Source organism: Hylobates moloch, unplaced genomic scaffold, assembly GCF_009828535.3.
Source record: "Hylobates moloch isolate HMO894 unplaced genomic scaffold, HMol_V3 SCAFFOLD_1, whole genome shotgun sequence".
Lineage (NCBI taxonomy): Eukaryota > Metazoa > Chordata > Mammalia > Primates > Hylobatidae > Hylobates > Hylobates moloch.
In genome coordinates this window covers 154,562,785-154,582,177 of record NW_026652276.1, presented here as the reverse complement: position 1 = coordinate 154,582,177, position 19,393 = coordinate 154,562,785, and the positions used below count along the sequence as shown (strand labels likewise).

The 19,393-nt window shown below is 33.8% G+C and overlaps 1 protein-coding gene across 13 annotated transcripts in view; it reads right to left on the bottom strand.

Annotated features, from left to right (window-relative positions):
- The window catches only part of DGKB (diacylglycerol kinase beta), a 755,291-nt gene that overhangs the window by 539,210 nt on the left and 196,688 nt on the right, over nt 1-19,393 (bottom strand). For all 13 annotated transcript variants that reach the window (XM_032760162.1, XM_032760169.1, XM_032760230.1 and 10 more), the window contains 3 exons: nt 13,430-13,479; nt 9,860-9,934; nt 6,405-6,524 (listed from right to left, as the gene is read on the bottom strand). In XM_032760162.1, the coding sequence (XP_032616053.1) occupies nt 6,405-6,524; nt 9,860-9,934; nt 13,430-13,479 (245 nt within the window). The remainder of the gene's footprint in view (nt 1-6,404; nt 6,525-9,859; nt 9,935-13,429; nt 13,480-19,393) is intronic.

The window sequence follows — 19,393 nt, the reverse complement described above, 5'->3', positions numbered from 1 at the left end:
TAATATTTAAACATCCTTATGTGGAAAGGTTAAATATGGGGTTGTAAATTTTTAAAAAACTTAATATTTTAAAAATTAAAAGTAGTAGCTAAGTACTTAAAAACATTTTTAAATAAAAAGGACAAAAATCTAATTTTTGTATGTATTACTGTTCTTGTAATTCTTGTCATTTTATTTTTAAATGATTGTACATTACATGTGAATAAGCTTCATCCTTTGAAGAGCACATATGGAGTAAGTTAGCTGGCATTTTCCTTATCAAAAAATAAACAAGTCTGAACGTGGGTGTTCTGTCAATCAGAACACTTAGCCATGTTACAGGCTGCAACTGATGTACAAATCCATTATCCAGGCATAAAATGCTTTACCAAAAAACAAATTAAATGGCTTTATAGCTCTTAGCTGGATACATTGCCAAAATATGCAAGGGATGAAATATGTATGTGACTTCTTTAAGAGAAGAAATTGAAACCAGGAGCCAATTACTTCTCAGCAGTGCAAATTATACTCCAACTCTATATTTTCATGTCTTGTCTTGTTTATCTTACTTAGATTGTAAACTTAATGGGGGAGGGGAAGAATCTGTCCCTCATATTCTATCAGCCAGTAGAGCACAATCCTATTAGTACTTCCATTGCAAATATATATTTTTTGTCAAAAAAGGTAATTTATTTTTTATAAAACAAAAATAAGCAGGGCATCCAGAAAGGCTTGATTCCTAGCCTACTATGAAAATGTGAATAAGCCATTTCACCTTTCTTCCTGTTTTCCTCTCTAATGAAAGGAAAGTACCCACTTCCCTTTTCCAGGCCGTGGTGTGAGGTTTCATTATACAATACCTGTGAAGTTAATTTGGTTTCTCAGAAGACGGGTGTTATATAAACAGCAAATATTATTACCCTCATTGGGTTGCGTTGTGTAACATCCCAATTTTCAGCCAAAAGAATTGAGAAAGATACCTAAAATTTCACTTTATTTCATTAAAATTGCTCTTTTTTCATCACCAGACATAACATTGTGTATTGTAATGAAGCTGTTCAGGTCTGTGTTTATGACAGAGAAATGTTTAATGAATCCTAGGCTACTCCATGCTGAGAAGGAACTTTACATTTTCCCCCAACTCTTAGTTGCCTAGAAGGCAAATGGATGTTTCAAAGGAAATAATTGCTCTTCAGAACTTTTAAAACCTATTATCCTAGTGATTCTAAAGTTTTAGTTTTTCCATAAATAAAAATCATTATCCTAGTGATTCTAAAGCTTTAGTTTTTCCATAAATAGTTCCAAGATCACATAAAATGTTCAAGTGAACAAGGGCTGCTATAATTTTTTTTCAGAAGACCTCAAGGAGAAATTTCACTGATGTCCTAACCCACATGCTTCTCTCCCCACACCTATGTTTCAACTGACTTAACATATATATATATAGAGAGAGAGAGAGAAGAGCTAATGTTACAAATAATTACTTCCAACTCATTAAATAACAAAGAACATCAAATTACCTTACTTTTTGTCCAAGGTGTCCAAAAAAAATTATCACAATGTGAAAGAAACTTTTTTTTTTTTTTTTTTTTTGAGACGAGTCTCGCTCTTTCGCCCAGGCTGGAGCAAGCTCCCCCTCCCGGGTTCGTGCCATTCTCCTGCCTCAGCCTCCGCTCCCGCCACCGCGCCCAGCTAATTTTTTGTATTTTTAGTAGAGACGGGGTTTCACTGTGTTAGCCAGGATGGTCTCGATCTCCTGACCTCGTGATCCGCCCGCCTCGGCCTCCCAAAGTGCTGGGATTACAGGCGTGAGCCACCGCGCCCGGCTGGAACTTCTCTTTTAGACAAAAAGATGAGCTCTATTAGGCCTGGGCAAAGAGAATGCAGAGAAAAGTTTTAAAATTCTGAGTGGAGCTGTCATCAACTCTTCATCTCCAGACCACACATTGTAAGGTCACCTGCCATTCCTGAGGCTCAAATGGAAAATCAACAGCAGGTTACACCACGTAGTCATTTTTCTTAAATGACACAATCTGGAATCTCAAGAATTTTTGCATTCATCTAGTTTTGTAACTGCTTTCTACATTGAGCAAAGTATAGACAGAACAAAAACTCTTAACCAAATTAAAAACTTTTAAAAATTGATGTGCTGAACATCAGCTCCCAAAATATAATACATTGTCTTCTATTCTCCATCACTCAGGAATTTCATCAGAGAACACATGGCATGTTACTTTATTGAGAGCCAAGCAAAAACTGTGTCTTAAACAATCTCAATCAAAGGCAAAGTTTAAATGACCTATAAGAATTGAAGACCAGGGTTTTTTGCACACATATAGTGAGACCAAAATATAAACCATCCAGAAACCATGCAGGCTAGATTTGGGTACAAAAATCCACAATAACAAGTTAAGGTAAGGTATCGCTATTTCAAGCTAGTCTACTGCTTAAATGTACATTTCTCTTTTCCCTATAATGTAAATTCAGGAATTTTCCTTGAAAAAATTAAACGACGATCCAAAATTAGAGATTTCAGAAATTGAAGCATTATTATCTTGTTCATGCAGGAAAAGGAATGTCCGAACTGAAAGAGTATTAGGAAACACTAACTTCTCTTCTTGACTAACTTCTCATTTTTCCAGAGAGAGCAACTGCCTGGCATAAAAATGACCTAGTTAGTTAATAACAGAGCTAGTGTCTGTTATTTGATCAATTTGATGACATTCACTGCTCCTATGCTTTCTATTAGTCTTCATGTCTTGCTGTGGTTGTCTGATTGTGCCAAGTAAAAGGTGCTAGATTCCTTTCTTCCGAATGAATTAAAATAAATTAAAACTTTTTCTTTTTTAATCTGAGAAATAGGTGATAGAATAGATGAGCGGTTGGCAAACTATGGCACTGGGTCAAACCTGGCCAGCAACCTGTTTTTGCACATACAGTTTTATTAAAACATAGCTTTTCTGGTTCATTTACATAATTTCTGTGATTGCATTTGTGCTGGAACAGCAGAGTTTAGCAGTTATGGCAGAGACCTTATGGCCCCATAGCCAAAATTACTTAATATCTCTCCCTCCGCGGAGAGTTTCCAATCACTGGAACAGAGTTTACCTCTATATAAAGTTATTCAACAAAGAAAGTGTTTTAATTACATGGGATTTTTTTAAAAAACAATTCTCCAATGAGGTGAATTCTGAAGGAAGAATGAATAAGTCTCAGGTATAAATTTTTATTGTGGTAATCAGAATCACAAAGCCATCCAAATTCTCAATTTTCCTTCAAATGTAAGAGACACTAACACTCTATACCATTTCTGACCCACTCATCTTGTATTTTGTAAAGTTTGTAGAGCCTCTTCTAAGAGAAAAGAAATGGCTCTTACTCTCTACTATTTGGTATAGAATCTGGTCCCCATCAACTCCATTTCTGATTTTTGTACCGAAACAGATATTCTTTAAAATAGACTAGTTTTTAAACTGCTGTTGGCAGAGAAAAATATATTGCATTGAAATTGTAACTGTTGTGCCTTACATTAGAAGTGAAGATTACTCTCCCAGGACTACTTCCTTTTCTGTGTAATTTGGCTAGGACACCACAGTCACTTTCAAATACACTGTGGTATTTTACGTGCACTATCAATTAGAACCTACTCCCCGAGCTCATAATTGACAATAGACAATAATGTAAGGACAACCTAACAAGACAAGCTTCACAATAAATGGCCAACTTCAAACTGCATTATCTAGATTTTTCAATTAAATAAGCAAAGGTGAGGGGATAGATTCATGGATCAAATTCTCTACAGGTAATAATGTAACACATTAACTGCCTACAGAAAGGAAGTAAATCTCAGTTACTAAAAAAGGCTCTCATCACTCAGTTGTCTTGGTGTCATTCCCGCTTTTTAAAACAATTACCATGCCTTAGAATTCAACAGCTCTAACAAATAGATGCTGTATTTTGTGATCATTACACGTGATTCTATGGCTTATACATTTTATTAAAAGACAGCTTAAAATGTAGGTGGCTTATTTTTTTCACAAAAATGAAAGAAAAGGGAAATTTCTTCTTTTAAAGTTGTTCTTTACAGAGATGGGGTGGGGGGCTGAATCTAATCTCAGATTTAAGGCGGTCTCTTAAGGTTAAATAATGTGCCTCTGCCATCTAGCGGCCATCACTGGGAAACACAACTCTGGAACACAGCTCTGATTGCTACCATAAAACCTTAGACTTATCTTATTTAACTCCAGACACTCCCTTTTTACTAAAAACATAAAAAAATAAGTTTACAAATACTATTAGAAAGTAAATTATGTATGATTAATAGAACGCACATTAAATGCATAGAATTGCCTTACAATTGAAATAATACTACACTAGAAACTAATGAGGTATTATATTGGTTTAAAATACTTTGAGTTCAATCGTATAGATTTGTGGACTCTATTACCTGTGATAATTTTTATAACTTCACAAATATCTACATTTATAAATTAAATGATAAATAATGTATCAGCAGTAGTTTCCAAAGAAAAACATCATCATTTCAAAAAATCTCTTGTGACATTTAAAATACAGGCAACTGACTGTCCCTTTCTGCACTTTTCTATCCCATCCTCGACTACCAGATGATTTACTTGCTCATTCCTGCATCTTCCCTCCTTCTCTCATCCTAGAATTTCCATAAATGCTTAGAATATACAAATTTTAGCTTTACAAACATAAAATGTCCTTCTAGGGAACCATTATTATTGGAATTTCCTGACCAAAGTTATCTGACAACAATTGTTCAGGATAAAGTATACATTAAACCTTAAAATGTCAACATTTTGTCAATTTTTCTTTTGTTTTCTCCCAGTAGTCTGATTTACATAATGCTTTTTGTCAGAAGGTACATGAACAGTTAAATAAATATTGATAATATAGAGACAAATATCATGGTATTATAAAAAAAATACTCAGTTATGTATAGTATAAGAACTTCAGGTACAAGGAAACACTATTTCACAAAAGTTTTAAGTGTAGAACTATATACCTATTAACAATAATATATATATTATATTTTGTTTAAATAAATTAGTTTAAGGGTAATTTTCCATATGTCACTTATTAGTATTTTATTGTTTTCCATCCTCTGACCATGTCTCAGATCCCATGGGCCTCATGAAAGGTAAGCTTCAACTGAGTTTAGAAGAAATTTGAAGACCCAGGTAAAAAAGAAAACAAATGGTAATCTCTTGAATCCCATTATTTATTCCTAAGCTTATACATATTCCTTAACCCTCAGCTCATTTGTATGTTCCTAAAGCCCATTTATATATTCTTAAACCCATATGTGTCAACATATTTTTATATACACTCATATGTTTCAGAAACACAGACAGTAAGATATCATGAGAAATGACTTTTAAAAATTTGGTGTCTTGAATAATTATGATACAGTCTTGAATCTGTAAAAATATTTTAGCTGGTAATAAGAAGTATGAAAAATTTTGGGTTTGGCAGCAAAGTGGTGAATACTATGGTCTTCCACCTTAAAACTCTAAATATTACAATTTCATTGTTCTTTCCACCCCTGATGTTCTTTGAAATTAAGTAGACATGTTATTCTATACATAGTATATCTAATTATTGCATTAACTATTAATGCTGAATTAAAAAATCTGGCATCCACTATAGATTTCAGCAGATTTTTAGAATAAAAATAACTGAAATCTGCTTCAAGTCTGGGTCAGCAAGATTTGCTTTCAAAGCCATTATTATATTACATTCTCATCTTAGGTTGATTTATTTTATTCCTTCACAATGGTATTTAATTGCAACTAGAGGAACTACTCCAAGAAAACTTTTGACAGGCATAGAATGAGAACCTGGCTGCTGCTGATACAAGAAAAACTTATGTTTACATAGGTTGGTGCAAAAAGCCATTGCGGTTTCTGCCATTAATGGCAGAAACCGCAATGACTTTTTGCACCCCTAATCTTTAAACCACTGGAGATATTTAACTGCCTCCTCCAAGTATCAGTTTTCAATAAAATAGATTACCTTTATAGGTAGGAGGAACATTGAAATAATGAAGCACCACAAGAACTGCAAAATACAATAATATTGGAGAGTCTCTTGCTTTAGATAATATGAGGAAGTCAGTAACTTAAAAACATTACACTGCACTTTAAATAGAGGAAGACAAAAGAGAGAGAATATATTTTTAATCCTAAAGTAATACCTAAAGTGAATCAATATATATGTGGCAAGTAACTACACAGGGAGTTACTGTCAAATTGCACCATGGCATACTTATTAAAAGTTCCAGGCACTCACTGCATGCTTAATGGTAGAAAATGGTCAGATCAATCTGTAATCAAAATGTGTAATAGAGAGCCTCACTGACTCACCACCAGGCCACCCTTCTCTGTGGAAATGCTTACATTTTCTAAGCCCAGGAGCACAAGAAGTGGAATCGTTGTCATTCCTCCTTGAATCCATTCCTGCAGAGACACGGTTCCATCATGATCATAGTCAATTTCTTCCATCATTTCATGAAGGATCTGGAGTAGAGGAGATAAGGGAAAATTTGTGGTCAATCAATAAAATAAATTTCATAGGCTACAACATATGAAATTGTGACTAACAAATAAGTGGAGAGTTGGGATAACTGTCTTGGTAACTCAGTACAACATTAATTCTATTACTGATGAAGTAGTGACTTTGTTAGCATTTCTAAACCTAGCCACTTACACTGATCACTTTTTAGAAATAAGTGCTTAACTTTTCAATATTTTTCCAATGAACAGCATAGCTAAAACAAGAAGAATCTTTAATAAGTATGAAAGTGGTCTTTAATTACTTTCTCCAGATTATTTTTTAGATTCATATATATGCCAGAAAATGTCTGAACAAATTAACTCCATGGCAAAGAGCTCATATAATTCTTTGCTAAGTAGTAAGGGGCGAGGGAATTTAGTTGCTTTTAATTGCCTATCAGAATTTAATAGAGTCAAGAAGTTAAAGGATCAAATCAAGTTTAATTAAACTTCGTTTCTAAAGATGACTTGCACGTAATGTCTTAAAATGTTCTCTGCAGTGTTTGTTTGCAATACATTTACCTCTCTGTGGTATGGTGGCAATATCAGTACTCACCTAGAAGGGCTGTTGTGAGGATTAAATAAGCTAATGTATTATAAGCAGATGAGCCCCTGGCATATAGAGTCAGTGTCATATGGTGTTGTTTGTGTTATTATTAATGGAAATTATATATAAGTTCCAAATATATTACCCTTGGTTGCTGGGAAAGCAAAGTACTTCCCATCTAATGGCATCAAGATGGCAAACATGGTTAGAATTCTAATGAAGAAAGGAACTCACTGTCTTTATATAATACAAAAATGTTAATCAATTTGGAAAAAAAGAGAAATGCAGAGAGCATTGGAACAGAGATTGGAAAAGATGCAATGCATGAAATATTTGATTTGTTGGTAGAAGTATTGTCTGCCTAGACACTCTTGTGCTTGGTGTCTTCACTCAGAAAGTATTGTATTTGAAAATTAGATTATTTTTCTCCCCCTGCCTCTCAAGAGCTTGCTGATGAATTAGAAGAAATGTATCAATCATAAGAGAAATAAAACAATGACATTTGTTTCAGATGGGTGATGCTTTCCTTTTTGTACCTAATAAATCTCATGTTAAAGCCATCCTCTGACCGCGTCTCAAATCCCATGGGCCTCATAAAAAAATAAGATTGAACTGAGTGTAGAGCCTGAGTTAATTTGATAAAAACTTCTAGGGACACTCCAGTCTTCCCTACTACTATAATCAACCTCAAATGTTCATTTATCTCGCTCTCTGTCTTTTTTTTTTTTTTTTTTTTGAGATGGAGTCTCACTCTGTTGCCCAGGCTGGAGTGCAGTGGCGCAATCTCGGCTCGCTGCAAGCTCCACCTCCCGGGTTCACGTCATTCTCCTGCCTCAGCCTCCCGAGTAGCTGGGACTACAGGCGCCCGCCACTACGCCCGGCTAATTTTTGTGTGTGTGTATTTTTAGTAGAGACAGGGTTTCACCATGTTAGCCAGGATGGTCTCAATCTCCTGACCTCATGATCCACCTGCCTCGGCCTCCCGAAGTGCTCGGATTACAGGCTTGAGCCACCAAGCCCGGCCCATTTCTCTTTATTTATATATGCAAGCCTATGAGAAGCCTGCTGATGTGTACATTTGTTTACAATGAGTACTACTGAAGCCTTAGGCAAGATAACGAGGCAGTTCCCATGACAGCACACATAATGTAAAACTTTGTACCATTTCAGCTCCCTGGAATAGTAGCAGACTTATCAGTAACACACATGTCAAATAATGCTATAGTTTATTACTTGTATTCTCCAGTCAATAATCTGACAAATACACTAGGTATTTGTTGTAGAAAGACTACTCAGCCACCAGCTTTCCCCTTCCTCCTAGCATCCTGATCTCCTTTTTCTCAAATCTACAAACACCCCCCACCCCACCCACACACACACCAAAAATGCTTTTGTTGAGAAGTGGTAGTGCCCGCTGTATAGAAACCTGAATGGAAAAACAAATCCCCCTCCCACTCTCCATGTAGTAACAAGCTGGCTTGATTGACAGATGACTAATCTGCACAGGTAGAAAGGTGAGTAGGAGAGGAGAAAGCTGTTGTCGATTAAAAGGGCAACAGAAATAATCAGAAATTCCTGGCTTTCAGTGAAAATATTAAGGTGAGTCAAACAATAAATTAAATACATGTTACCATCTACTTTATCATTCCACATACAAACGGCAACCTGTTAATGACATCTGCCACTCACTATAAGCACAGCGTATGCATTTCCCAATAGTTGATTTAAAACTGGAAAAATCCTAATCCCAGTAAGACAGGAAAATGCTATCAGAGTTCTTGCAGCATATACTCATGCCATTATCCTGTTGTTTACTGCATAGATGTGAACAGAGGTTAAATATACACTTCTTGAATTTGCATAAAATGTAAAATCATTTAAATAAAATTTATTTGCATTTGCTTTATTCATATACACTTTGCTAAAGGTTTTAAAAATAATATAAACTCAATATCTCTTATCAACTTTCCCGAAAATATTTTCTGTGGCCAAAGTTATGGTTTCAAGTCAAGTATATTTTAATATGTATTTGAATAATGTTGAAATTTTGATGTTTATTCAAAATAAGAATTCTATGATCTTATAAGCATTTTTAGATACTCTTTCTCTAAACAATTTAATTAAACATTCCTGACTAGCTGAAGAGCTTTGGGCAAGTAATTTTAACATATTTGGGTCTCAATTTACTCCTCTGCAAAATGAAAAACAAAATAGTGTATCTACCATAGAGAGTTGAAAGCAGTATATAACATATATACAAGGTAACACAATGCACTGTGCATGGAAAACTACCATCTTCTTTTATGGCATGGCATGGCCTTGGCAGTGTCTATCAGGACCTTCTGCTTATCCACATGTACGTAAGACCACCATTCAAAATAACTTCCACGAGGAAGAAAGCAAGTTACTGTTAACAGCTTCAGAACTCCACATATACCTTGTTATCTTATTCAGAATCCACTTTGACTTCTGATTAGAAATAGTAGCTTAGTTATCAAAAGACAAAATGAAATGACAGGAATATATCAGGGTCCCAGACAAGAGAAAAAAAAGAAAAAGAAAGAAAATAAAAAAAAGAAGGAAGGAAGGAAGGAAGGAAGGAAGGAAGGAAGGAAGGAAGGAAGATGAAAGATAAGAAAGAAAGAAAGAAAGAAAGAAAGAAAGAAAGAAAGAAAGAAAGAAAGAAAGAAAGAAAGAAAGAAAAAGAAGCCTTCCAGAATTTAGCCAATAGTGAAATCATTCATATACCTACTGGATTAAGTTCAGTGACATCCCACTCAAGGTATTCTGCAACATGCATCATCTGACTGATGATATTTTCTAGCTCCTGGAAGAGAAAGATAAAAAATATGAATACAAGATCTTAGTGAGTTTTAAATCTTTCACTTGCAGAAATTGTTTTGTTCAATGTGTAGCTAAAAAAGTTACATGAGTTCTATGGGAATATATATATGTACATAATCCCTTTTAAAGGTCTAATTAACTATATAAAGAAAAGAGAATCCTAAATATAAATTTATCTTGTACATTGTCTGGAAATGTTCACCAGCAGAGGGCACAACTTTACAAAAAATACATTTTCTTCTACTAAAAGAGAGTGTGAAGAAAGCAGGACCAAATACATATTGTCACATGTGATTTTTAAGACACTGAATTCCCTGAACCTTTGGCTTGTAAACAGATGTGAAAGGGTGGAAAAATCATTTGAGGACAAGTGAGAAGTCTATTTTTGTCCTGATGCACTGAGAATGTATATTGACTGTTTTAGTCATGTATTGAATAATTTGCTCTTGAAAGAAGAGTGTTCAGGGTCAAGGTTTGCAGGACAAGTATATGTAGCATTTATTTTGTGAGAGGATGAAATTTTAGTTTGAATTTCCATATTATTCTGCTCAATTATCAACTCTTTGAAGAATTGCAAGTTAATACATATGACCTGGCTAAATTAATTAAAACATTTTCCTGCCTATTTATCTAATGTTTTAATTTTTCTCCACCTACAGAAAAGATTAAACATGGCTTTGTGAAATGCTTGTAATTTTACATGAAAACATGACATAATTTGAAAAGTGGTGTTTTACAGTATGATTTAAAATGTAAGAAGTAGAAAAGAATAAAGCTTGAAAGTACAATAGTTAAAGATTATTCTACTCAAATCTCTCATCTAATATATGTAGTCGATGTTCATGGAATGGAGAAGAAATATGATAAAACAGATTCTGTTTTGGGGAGCCGTGGTTCCCTCCAAGGAACTAATGAAAGCTATACTCCCTCTCTCCACACACACACACACGAAAGTATAATTATGAATACGTTACTTAAGTAAGACAGGCTGCCCCAGAAGTAATACAAACATAAACATATTTATTACAGATTAACAAATTTTAAGACATAAATCCCTTGAATTATAGGTTAAAAGTGTGCATGTGTGTGCATGCATGCATTACTAATCTCTCACCTACTCCATCTTTGCTTACACGTGCCTTAATGGTTTGTAAGTGTTAAGTTCCCGGATTTAAGAACAGAAACTATTTTTGGTGGACTGTTACGTAGGCATGTGATATTAGGTAAGCTACCCCACCTAAGACTCAGTTTTCTCGTCGGTAGACTAGCTACTCTAACTTTACCTCCTTCATAGAATTGCTGCAAAGATTAAACATGTTATTATACAAAATGCATTTATTTTGTTGTTTGCCATATTGCAAATGACCAAAAAATCTTAACTATTATTATTAGAAATAGTGGACATTTTTCAAATTATCATTTTCTTTCTGTTTTGCTGCCAGTAGGTGAACTGGCACACCTTAAAGGTGCCAAGACACATGATGTCAGAAGGTACAATTTAAACTTGACAGTGAAGGAAAAATATTGGAGCAGTAGGTATTGTGGAGAAAACCCTAGAAATGAAATCCAGGCCTTTCATTACAAAAAAATGGAGACTAGTTTAACCAAAACTAAATATATTTATCCCCAACTCATTGTTTAATATTGGGACTATAGTTCTAAATATTGCTAGTAGTCTACTGTATATGCTAACAAAAAATAAAAGAGACAAAAAAAGGGACTATTTGACTGAATTTTCAAATCAACTGCCAACCCATGGCTAAAGCCTGGTAAAGAATCATCATTTTAATTTAATTAAAAAAGAAACATTAAATAAAACAACTCTCCATTAAAATATAATTTGCATTAGTGTAGTCACAAGTGCTATAATAAGCATATTAAAGTATCTAGAAGAAATTAAAATTTCTAGTCGTGAAATGGCACCATAAAATGAGCAAATTTATTATGTAGCTTGGTATTTCTAATGGGAAACTGAAGACCACTAGGCACTTAAAAATAATAGCATTTGAAAAAAAAAAATTTTTTTTTTTTTTTTGAGAAGGAGTCTTGCTCTCTCGCCCAGGCTGGAGTGCAGTGGCGCAATCTCAGCTCACTGCAACCTCCACCTCCCAGGTTCAAGAGATTCTCCTGCCTGAGCTTCCCGAGTGGCTGGGATTACAGGTGCCCACTACCACGCCAGGCTAACTTTTGTACTTTTAGTAGAGACGGGGTTTCACCATGTTGGCCATGCTGGTCTCAAACTCCTGATCTCAGGTGATCGCCCACCTTGGCATCCCAAAATGCTGGGATTACAGGCATGAGCCACCGCACCCGGCCAGCATTTGAAAAATTACTGAGACTTAAACATAATAAATCCCACAATCACAGCATCAATTCAGAGTGATGGTCATTTCCTAGAGTAGGAGTTATATATTTTAATCTCTCTCTGGAGAAGCTAATCTACCATTATCCTACTCAAAGTTACATAAATAGGCTTCCAACCTCATTGCTTTGCTTTTAAAAGTCTATTTTAGCTGCCATAGGGGTGGTCTATCAGATGATGAGAAAAACTCACTCATTTTCAGAGATCATGTCTATTTCAGTCATTATTAAATACATCATAACATTTGTTTTTAACAATATTAAATATATTAAAAACGGTGCACTTCAAAATGTCCATAATATGACACTTATTCTATTAATATTCTTATATTTCCTTGATAGAACAAGAAATAATATAATATGCAAAATATGTTACCAAACATAAGGTAGATTATTGGATAGAACCTGAGATGGACTTTCATGCATGGTACTGATCTGTGCACTAAGACTAAAAACTACTTTCTATTTCTCTGAAAGCTAGCAATGATTTCCATATATTACAAATAAACGTTTAATTATTCCTTTCAGTTAATCATATAAAGACGGTATTTTCTTATTTTTTATGACTATAACTATAGAATATAAATTGAATATTAAATTGAATGAGATATTTAAGAAGCAAAGTTTGTGAAAGCAATCTGTAAGTATATTTACCTATTTCAGCAGCATATAGGACTAAAGACACCATGTAAAACTGGGAAAATAATGAGATAATTAAATTGACTTTATAAATCCTTAAAATTCTACGTATAGTCTCAAGTTTCCTTAATGCCAAATGTTATGGATAGTTTTTCTCTCATTCTAGATCAATGGTTTCAACTTAATCTTATGTTTTATTCAGACAAGGCTGGTGCTTTTCTCTTTTTTACCTAACTTCAATGCAGGAAAAATAAAAAAAGTCATGTAGTGGTAGCAAAACTATTCAGTAGAACAATTGTAATCCCAACAGTTTCCTCAGATCACTCTCTTTCAAAAGCTCAAAAGATAAAAATGCCATATGAGTGAATGTGGATTACATTAAGTGTGCCTTCTGTGGTAATAACTATAAATTTATTCATTGCATTTTTCAGAAGAAACTCTTTGAAGTTTTCACAGAAACTTTGAAGAAAAAAATTACCGAGCTGTCCAGGAAGCCATTCCCATCCGTGTCATAAAGGCGAAACATAACTAGAATGAAAGAGGTGTTGAAAACAAGATTATAGGCAAATAAGATCAATGTTAGTTTAAAGCATATTCATTAAAATTTAGTTTGCATTGAAAACAAGTACTAAATTCCTCCCCTGCTCCAAACAATTAATTTGTGGGATTATTTCTCAAACTAAATCGAAAATGAATTAATTAGTTAATGGAAATACTGGATAGCACAGAAAAAGTCTATCAAATTTTGTTTGTTTCTAGAAGACACTAAAAAGTACTATTATTTGTTTAAACTCTTTATTACAAGATCATTAAATGTCAACTCAAAAATGAAAGAGAAGAAGTTGAAATATTCAAAGCCTGGGTATTAAAGAGCAGAATGCATAAGGAAAAACAAATAATGTGAAATTTTAGAAATCAACTATAATTTGAAATCCACCATTCACAATGACAAGAGCTTGGTCAAAAACTGTTTTCTTTATCTGTAAAGTGAGAATAATCATTCTACCGTAACACACATTTACTGTGAAAGTTAAGGGAGGTGATAGACACAAAAGTGAATGAAAGTCATAGATCATGACACAAATAGATGCCATTGTTAGGACTGATCCCCAAGCAATACGGGTGAAGAAGGAGGAGTGCAAAATAACGGATTCTTTCTGATGGAGGAAGCCAGCACAGAAAAACTGCATTATGATCATGGCTTTCAGGGTTTATTTGTTTAAATCTGAGGTGGAGCTTCAGAGGGTAACTGATCTTTGAACTAATCAAGTAAGGGAAAGGAGAACATTGGCTCTCTGTTAGGGGGTTCAGGAAAGCAGATGACAGAGCTCCCTGATGGGCCCGAGGATTCCCTTGTATAATTCACACATCCCCAGGAGGTTGTGGAAGAGGCCACAGGTGCCATTTTGAGATAAATAGAGAAGACAGACACAGCTGTAAAAATAGAAGAATGGAAGTAAGGGTTTGTCTTGGGTTTGTATAATTTCCTGAATGATCTTGATGTCTGAGGTCTATAATATTAATAAAGACGTTGATAACTAAGCAGCCTCATTATATAATGACCCTGATAGTCTATCTGTAGGTGATTTTTTTTATTTAATGGTTACTGCATTTCACCAATTCTATCATATGATTATTAATAGGATGCATAATTAGTCTATATATTGCTAAAAAGAAAGAAAAATGTTAGCCATATAACTATAATATTCTATTTATTGTAAGAGGCAAACAAATGTTAAAGATGTTAAAGTGTAAGAAAACAAATGTCTGTCTATTGACATAAGGGCGATAATACTAAGCTGGCTAAAAGACTTATATATCTGTATTTGTAAATCATGGTAATGATTCCTTCTCATACAGTCAATAAATGAAATAAAATGCAGAAGGAAAGAGCAACTTACTGCATTGTGGATACTAAGCATTTCAAGACATTGCAGTGCAGGAGCAAATAGTGAAAAATATCTTCGTAAGTGGCAAGAATTGACCGACTACTCAGAGAAAGGATTAACTACCAAGAATAAGGCAAATATCTAGAAAAGCCTAAATATATTTTAGATTGAGGGACGTTTATAACTCTGTTAACCCTTAATGGAGTAAATGACTGCCAAATGACCATTTCATGTCATTCAAATTTGTGGAAACCCTGTTCCTATTTGTTGACCTTACTGGGAACGTGAACTCAAAGAAACACATATGGGTACAATATATAGATATTGGGCATTCATTATTGACAGTGTCTGAAACTTCTTCCTATTTACTGAAAATCACACTTTATGAAGACCATTAGAAAATGAAAACTCTGGATACCTTTTCTTTACTAGCCTGACTTGAAGCTAGACTGTGCATATGGTCCAGGCTCCACCACACAGAAGCACAGTCCCAGGTTATCAATCAGATGCTAGTGACCTAAGCAAAAGAAGCTTGCACAGAATCCCTTTTGGTGATGGGAGGTGGCAGTGGTTTCAGAGAGAATATCCAGGGTTCTGGATGAGTCAGGGGTGTTTCGAGGCAAACATCCCAGCCCAGTTTAATACTTCATTTGGTCATCGTTCCTGAAGAGGCAGCCTCTAGAATTTGTTCTCTACCTCTCCCAGTGATTCTGTGTGCTCCTAAATATTGCTTAAAAATAATGACATGCTTTATTTAAAACAACCAGTTAAAATAAACCTGATTCTATGTCTTTCCCAAAGATAGTGTGTACTTAACATTGGTTTTAAAAATGAACTTACTATTGAAATATTACACTTACAGATAAATGTATTATTTAATACCTTATTAAAAGGTACACACCCATGTAACTCTTACCTCTAAATCAAGAAATAGAACTCTTACCAACAAATCAAAACCCCTTTCATCCTCCCCCATCATTATTTTTTCTTCTCTCTCGAAAGACACCTGTTATTTTGAATTCTACATCCCTTCTTTTGAATTGAATTGAATATAACATTCAGAAAATGTTTGCCAATCTTTTCTTTCTCCTATTACAAAACAAAACAAAAAACAAACCAAAATAACACTGCTGGATTTCTAATGAAATTGTACTGAACCTGTAGATCTGTGTGGAGGAGAATCTTTAAAATGCTGAGTCTTGAAATCTACAACCATGTTATATTTTTCTTTATTTAGAGCTTTAATTTCTCTCAATAATGTTTCATATTGTTCTGTATAGAGACCTTTCAAATAGTTTTCAAAGGTTTATTCCCAGGTATTTCATAATTTTGATTTGATAAATGGTAAAATTTCTTAAATTTTATTTATTTATTATTAGTTGGTGTCATACAGAAATACAAGTGATTTTTATTTCTACCTTGTAGGCACAGATCTTGCTAAATACACTTACTAATTCAAGTACTTGATCAATCTGTAGATTACTGGGTAGTCTATAATAAACAATGAATTTTAATTTCTTCTTTCCCATCCTCATAAACTTCATGGATTTTTCTTGCCTTATTGCCATGAGCAATGATCTCCAACACAAAGTTGAACTATACTTAGAGTAGTGGCCATTCTTGTCTTGTTCCCAGTATCAACGAGAGAAACTTCAATATTTCATTCTTAAATATAAAGTTTGATGGGAGTTTCTTACATATACACATTATTAGATTAAAGGAGTTCTATACTACTTTCAGTTAGCTAAGAATTTTTGCTATTACAGTTGTTTTGTTTTTAATCATGAATAGAATACATATAGAATGTGATAAAATACTTTTATGATTTTCTTCTTTATTCTCTTAATTTGGCAAAATACATTGTTTTGTTTTCAAAAGTTAAGTCAAATTTAAATGCCTGTAATAATCCCAAATTGAACCTGGACATGTTATTTTAGCTACTTTACATATATAACTGTACTTGATTGCTAATATCTTGCTTCCATTTCTGCTTGTTATCTGGAAAAATATATGAGTGACTTGTACTTTAATTTCTTTAATTAAATGGAAAAAGCCATGCTTCCTTTTCCCAAAAATTTGCCCTAAAAATCCAAGTTCCTTTGATACTTTCCTGAAAATTTTGAACAGGTTTTAAAAATATACATTTGTTCCAAATTTTCCAGTTGATTCCAGTAGGAAGGTTGGTCTGAAAATCCCTACTTCATTAGTGCCAGAAGAATCTAACATTTTAAATAATTTATTCCGAAACACATTAACAAGAGGTAATGCTCTCTATAAATTCTTTCTAATTCATCAAGGAAGAAAGTTTATGAGTTTTAAGCTCTAGTTAATATAATAACAATAATAAAAATGTCATACATATATTGAGTACCAAGTACCCTATACTCTAAATATTACCAAGTCAAGGTCAAGGGTAAAACTTTTCTTTCATCCAGGAGAAGAAAGAGAAATTCTAAGACTTTAATTTTCAGTGATAATTCTACTTTTCTAATTTAAAATTGTAGCTAGCTAATGCAAAACATGAAGTATTGAACACACATATTTACCTTGGTTTTCTATTGAAGTACCACTGTAATGACAGTAAAAGATGAAATAGGCAAAAATCTATAAGCAGAAAGAAAATATGAGAGGAGAAAACACTAACACAATTTTCAGGAGCTGGAGAAAATATGTATACATGTATATTGACTTAGAGATCTTAGAAATATAAATGTAAGCTGGTAGAGGAGAAGAAGCATAGATTTGCTTAGAAAGGGTGGTGAGTTGGAAAATTAACAGATAATCTTCACAGGATGATCTCTGGGGAGTATGTAAGCTCTCTTCCCCAACAGAAGACTGGATCTTTGAGTGCTGCAAAAGTGAAATGGAAGGAATTCTGAGCTAAAGGTACTCAGGAATTCTGAGTGTAAGGACACAATACCAAAACAAGGTAATTATGTGAAAGCGAATATACTGAATATTGAGAGAATAAGTCCCTTTCTTTATCCCCAGTAAGTCAATACCATCGGTGTGGGTACTCACCTATATAACTACTACCATCAAAAAAGTTATTTCAACACAAGTAGTTTGGAAGAAACCAACAAAGCAGGGAGGAGGGGAAACCTTATAACTAAAAGGAAAGTTTCAATCCACGAAATACAAATAGGAACATATAAGGATCAAGCTGATAATAAAATGGGTTCTCTGTGAAGTTAAATGTAAGAAAAAGTGGGAAAAATCTCATCACCAGGTATTAAAGATAGCCCAGATATGGAGTGAAATACATAAGAAGAAAGAAAAGAAGGTGGAAAATAGAAAAAGCAAGAAAAAATAATAACTCAGAGTTCTGTCTTGGATGTTCAGCATCCAAATAATATTGGTTCTAGAAAGAGAACAACTAAATTAAAGGGTGAAAGTGATTATCAATTAAAACATTCAAGAACAAATGAAGAGCACAAGTTTATGAACACAAATTTGTGGTGGAGAATTTGGGAATTGATTAGTTATAGAAATAGAGAAAATGAGGCAGGCAGATATTTGAGGTCAGCAGTTCAACACCAGCCTGACCAACATGGTGAAACTCTTTCTCTACTAAAATACAAAAATTAGCCAGGCATGGTGGCACGTGCCCGTAATCCCAGCTACTAGGGAGGCTGGGGCAGGAGAATCACTTGAACCCAGGAAGCGGAGGTTGCAGTGAGCCAAGATTGTGCCACTGCACTCCAGCCTGGGAAACAGAGCGAGACTGTGTCTCAAAATAAATAAATAAATATAAAAATAATTAATTAAGTTAGAAAAAAGGCAATTATTAACTCCATGGAAAATAAAAGTTGTTTGGCCTGGTGAGCCTATAAAACCTTTCCCTTTTAAAACTATATTTAAAAATAATATTGACATTATTAATATTGAATTTTCAAATTAGATAGTAAGGCTATTTCTTAGTATTTAAAAGTAAAGTCAGCCCCAAAGGTCAAGGGAATCACTGAACAAAAGGATCATATTTTAAAAAACAAAATAAATATATAGCTGTTTGTTTGCAAAAATTTAAAAAGCCCAATATTAAAATTATTCTGATAACATGACAGCTTCCAAATATGGGTACCTGCTTCAATGTTATAAACTAGTTTAACCCACCTTTTTTCCTATTTTTATGCTCATGTAATTTCACTTTATATAGAAACAATTATATGCCCACACATGTATTTAGTTAAAAGATCAGAGCAAAGGTATATTATGCAAGATAATTTTTTATATCCAAATTTTTTTCTCTTCCAAAAGATTTGCAAGTTTCTATCTGTTTTCATAATGGATCTATCCTACTATATATACTCTGGTGTTTTGCACTTGCCATCATATGTTGTTGATGTGAGCATTATATGATATGATATGTTATTAATATAAACAATGTAAAATATATTTATAAAAGGCATTTAAACTGGAATTTCTTTAGTTCACTTTTTTCCACTCTTATATATTTCGATACTGATTTAATAAACTTTAAAAGCAGAGGTGAAAACAATCAGCTGCTTAGGTGTGTTTGACATCCAGTATAATGGAGAGATACTTTCACCTTT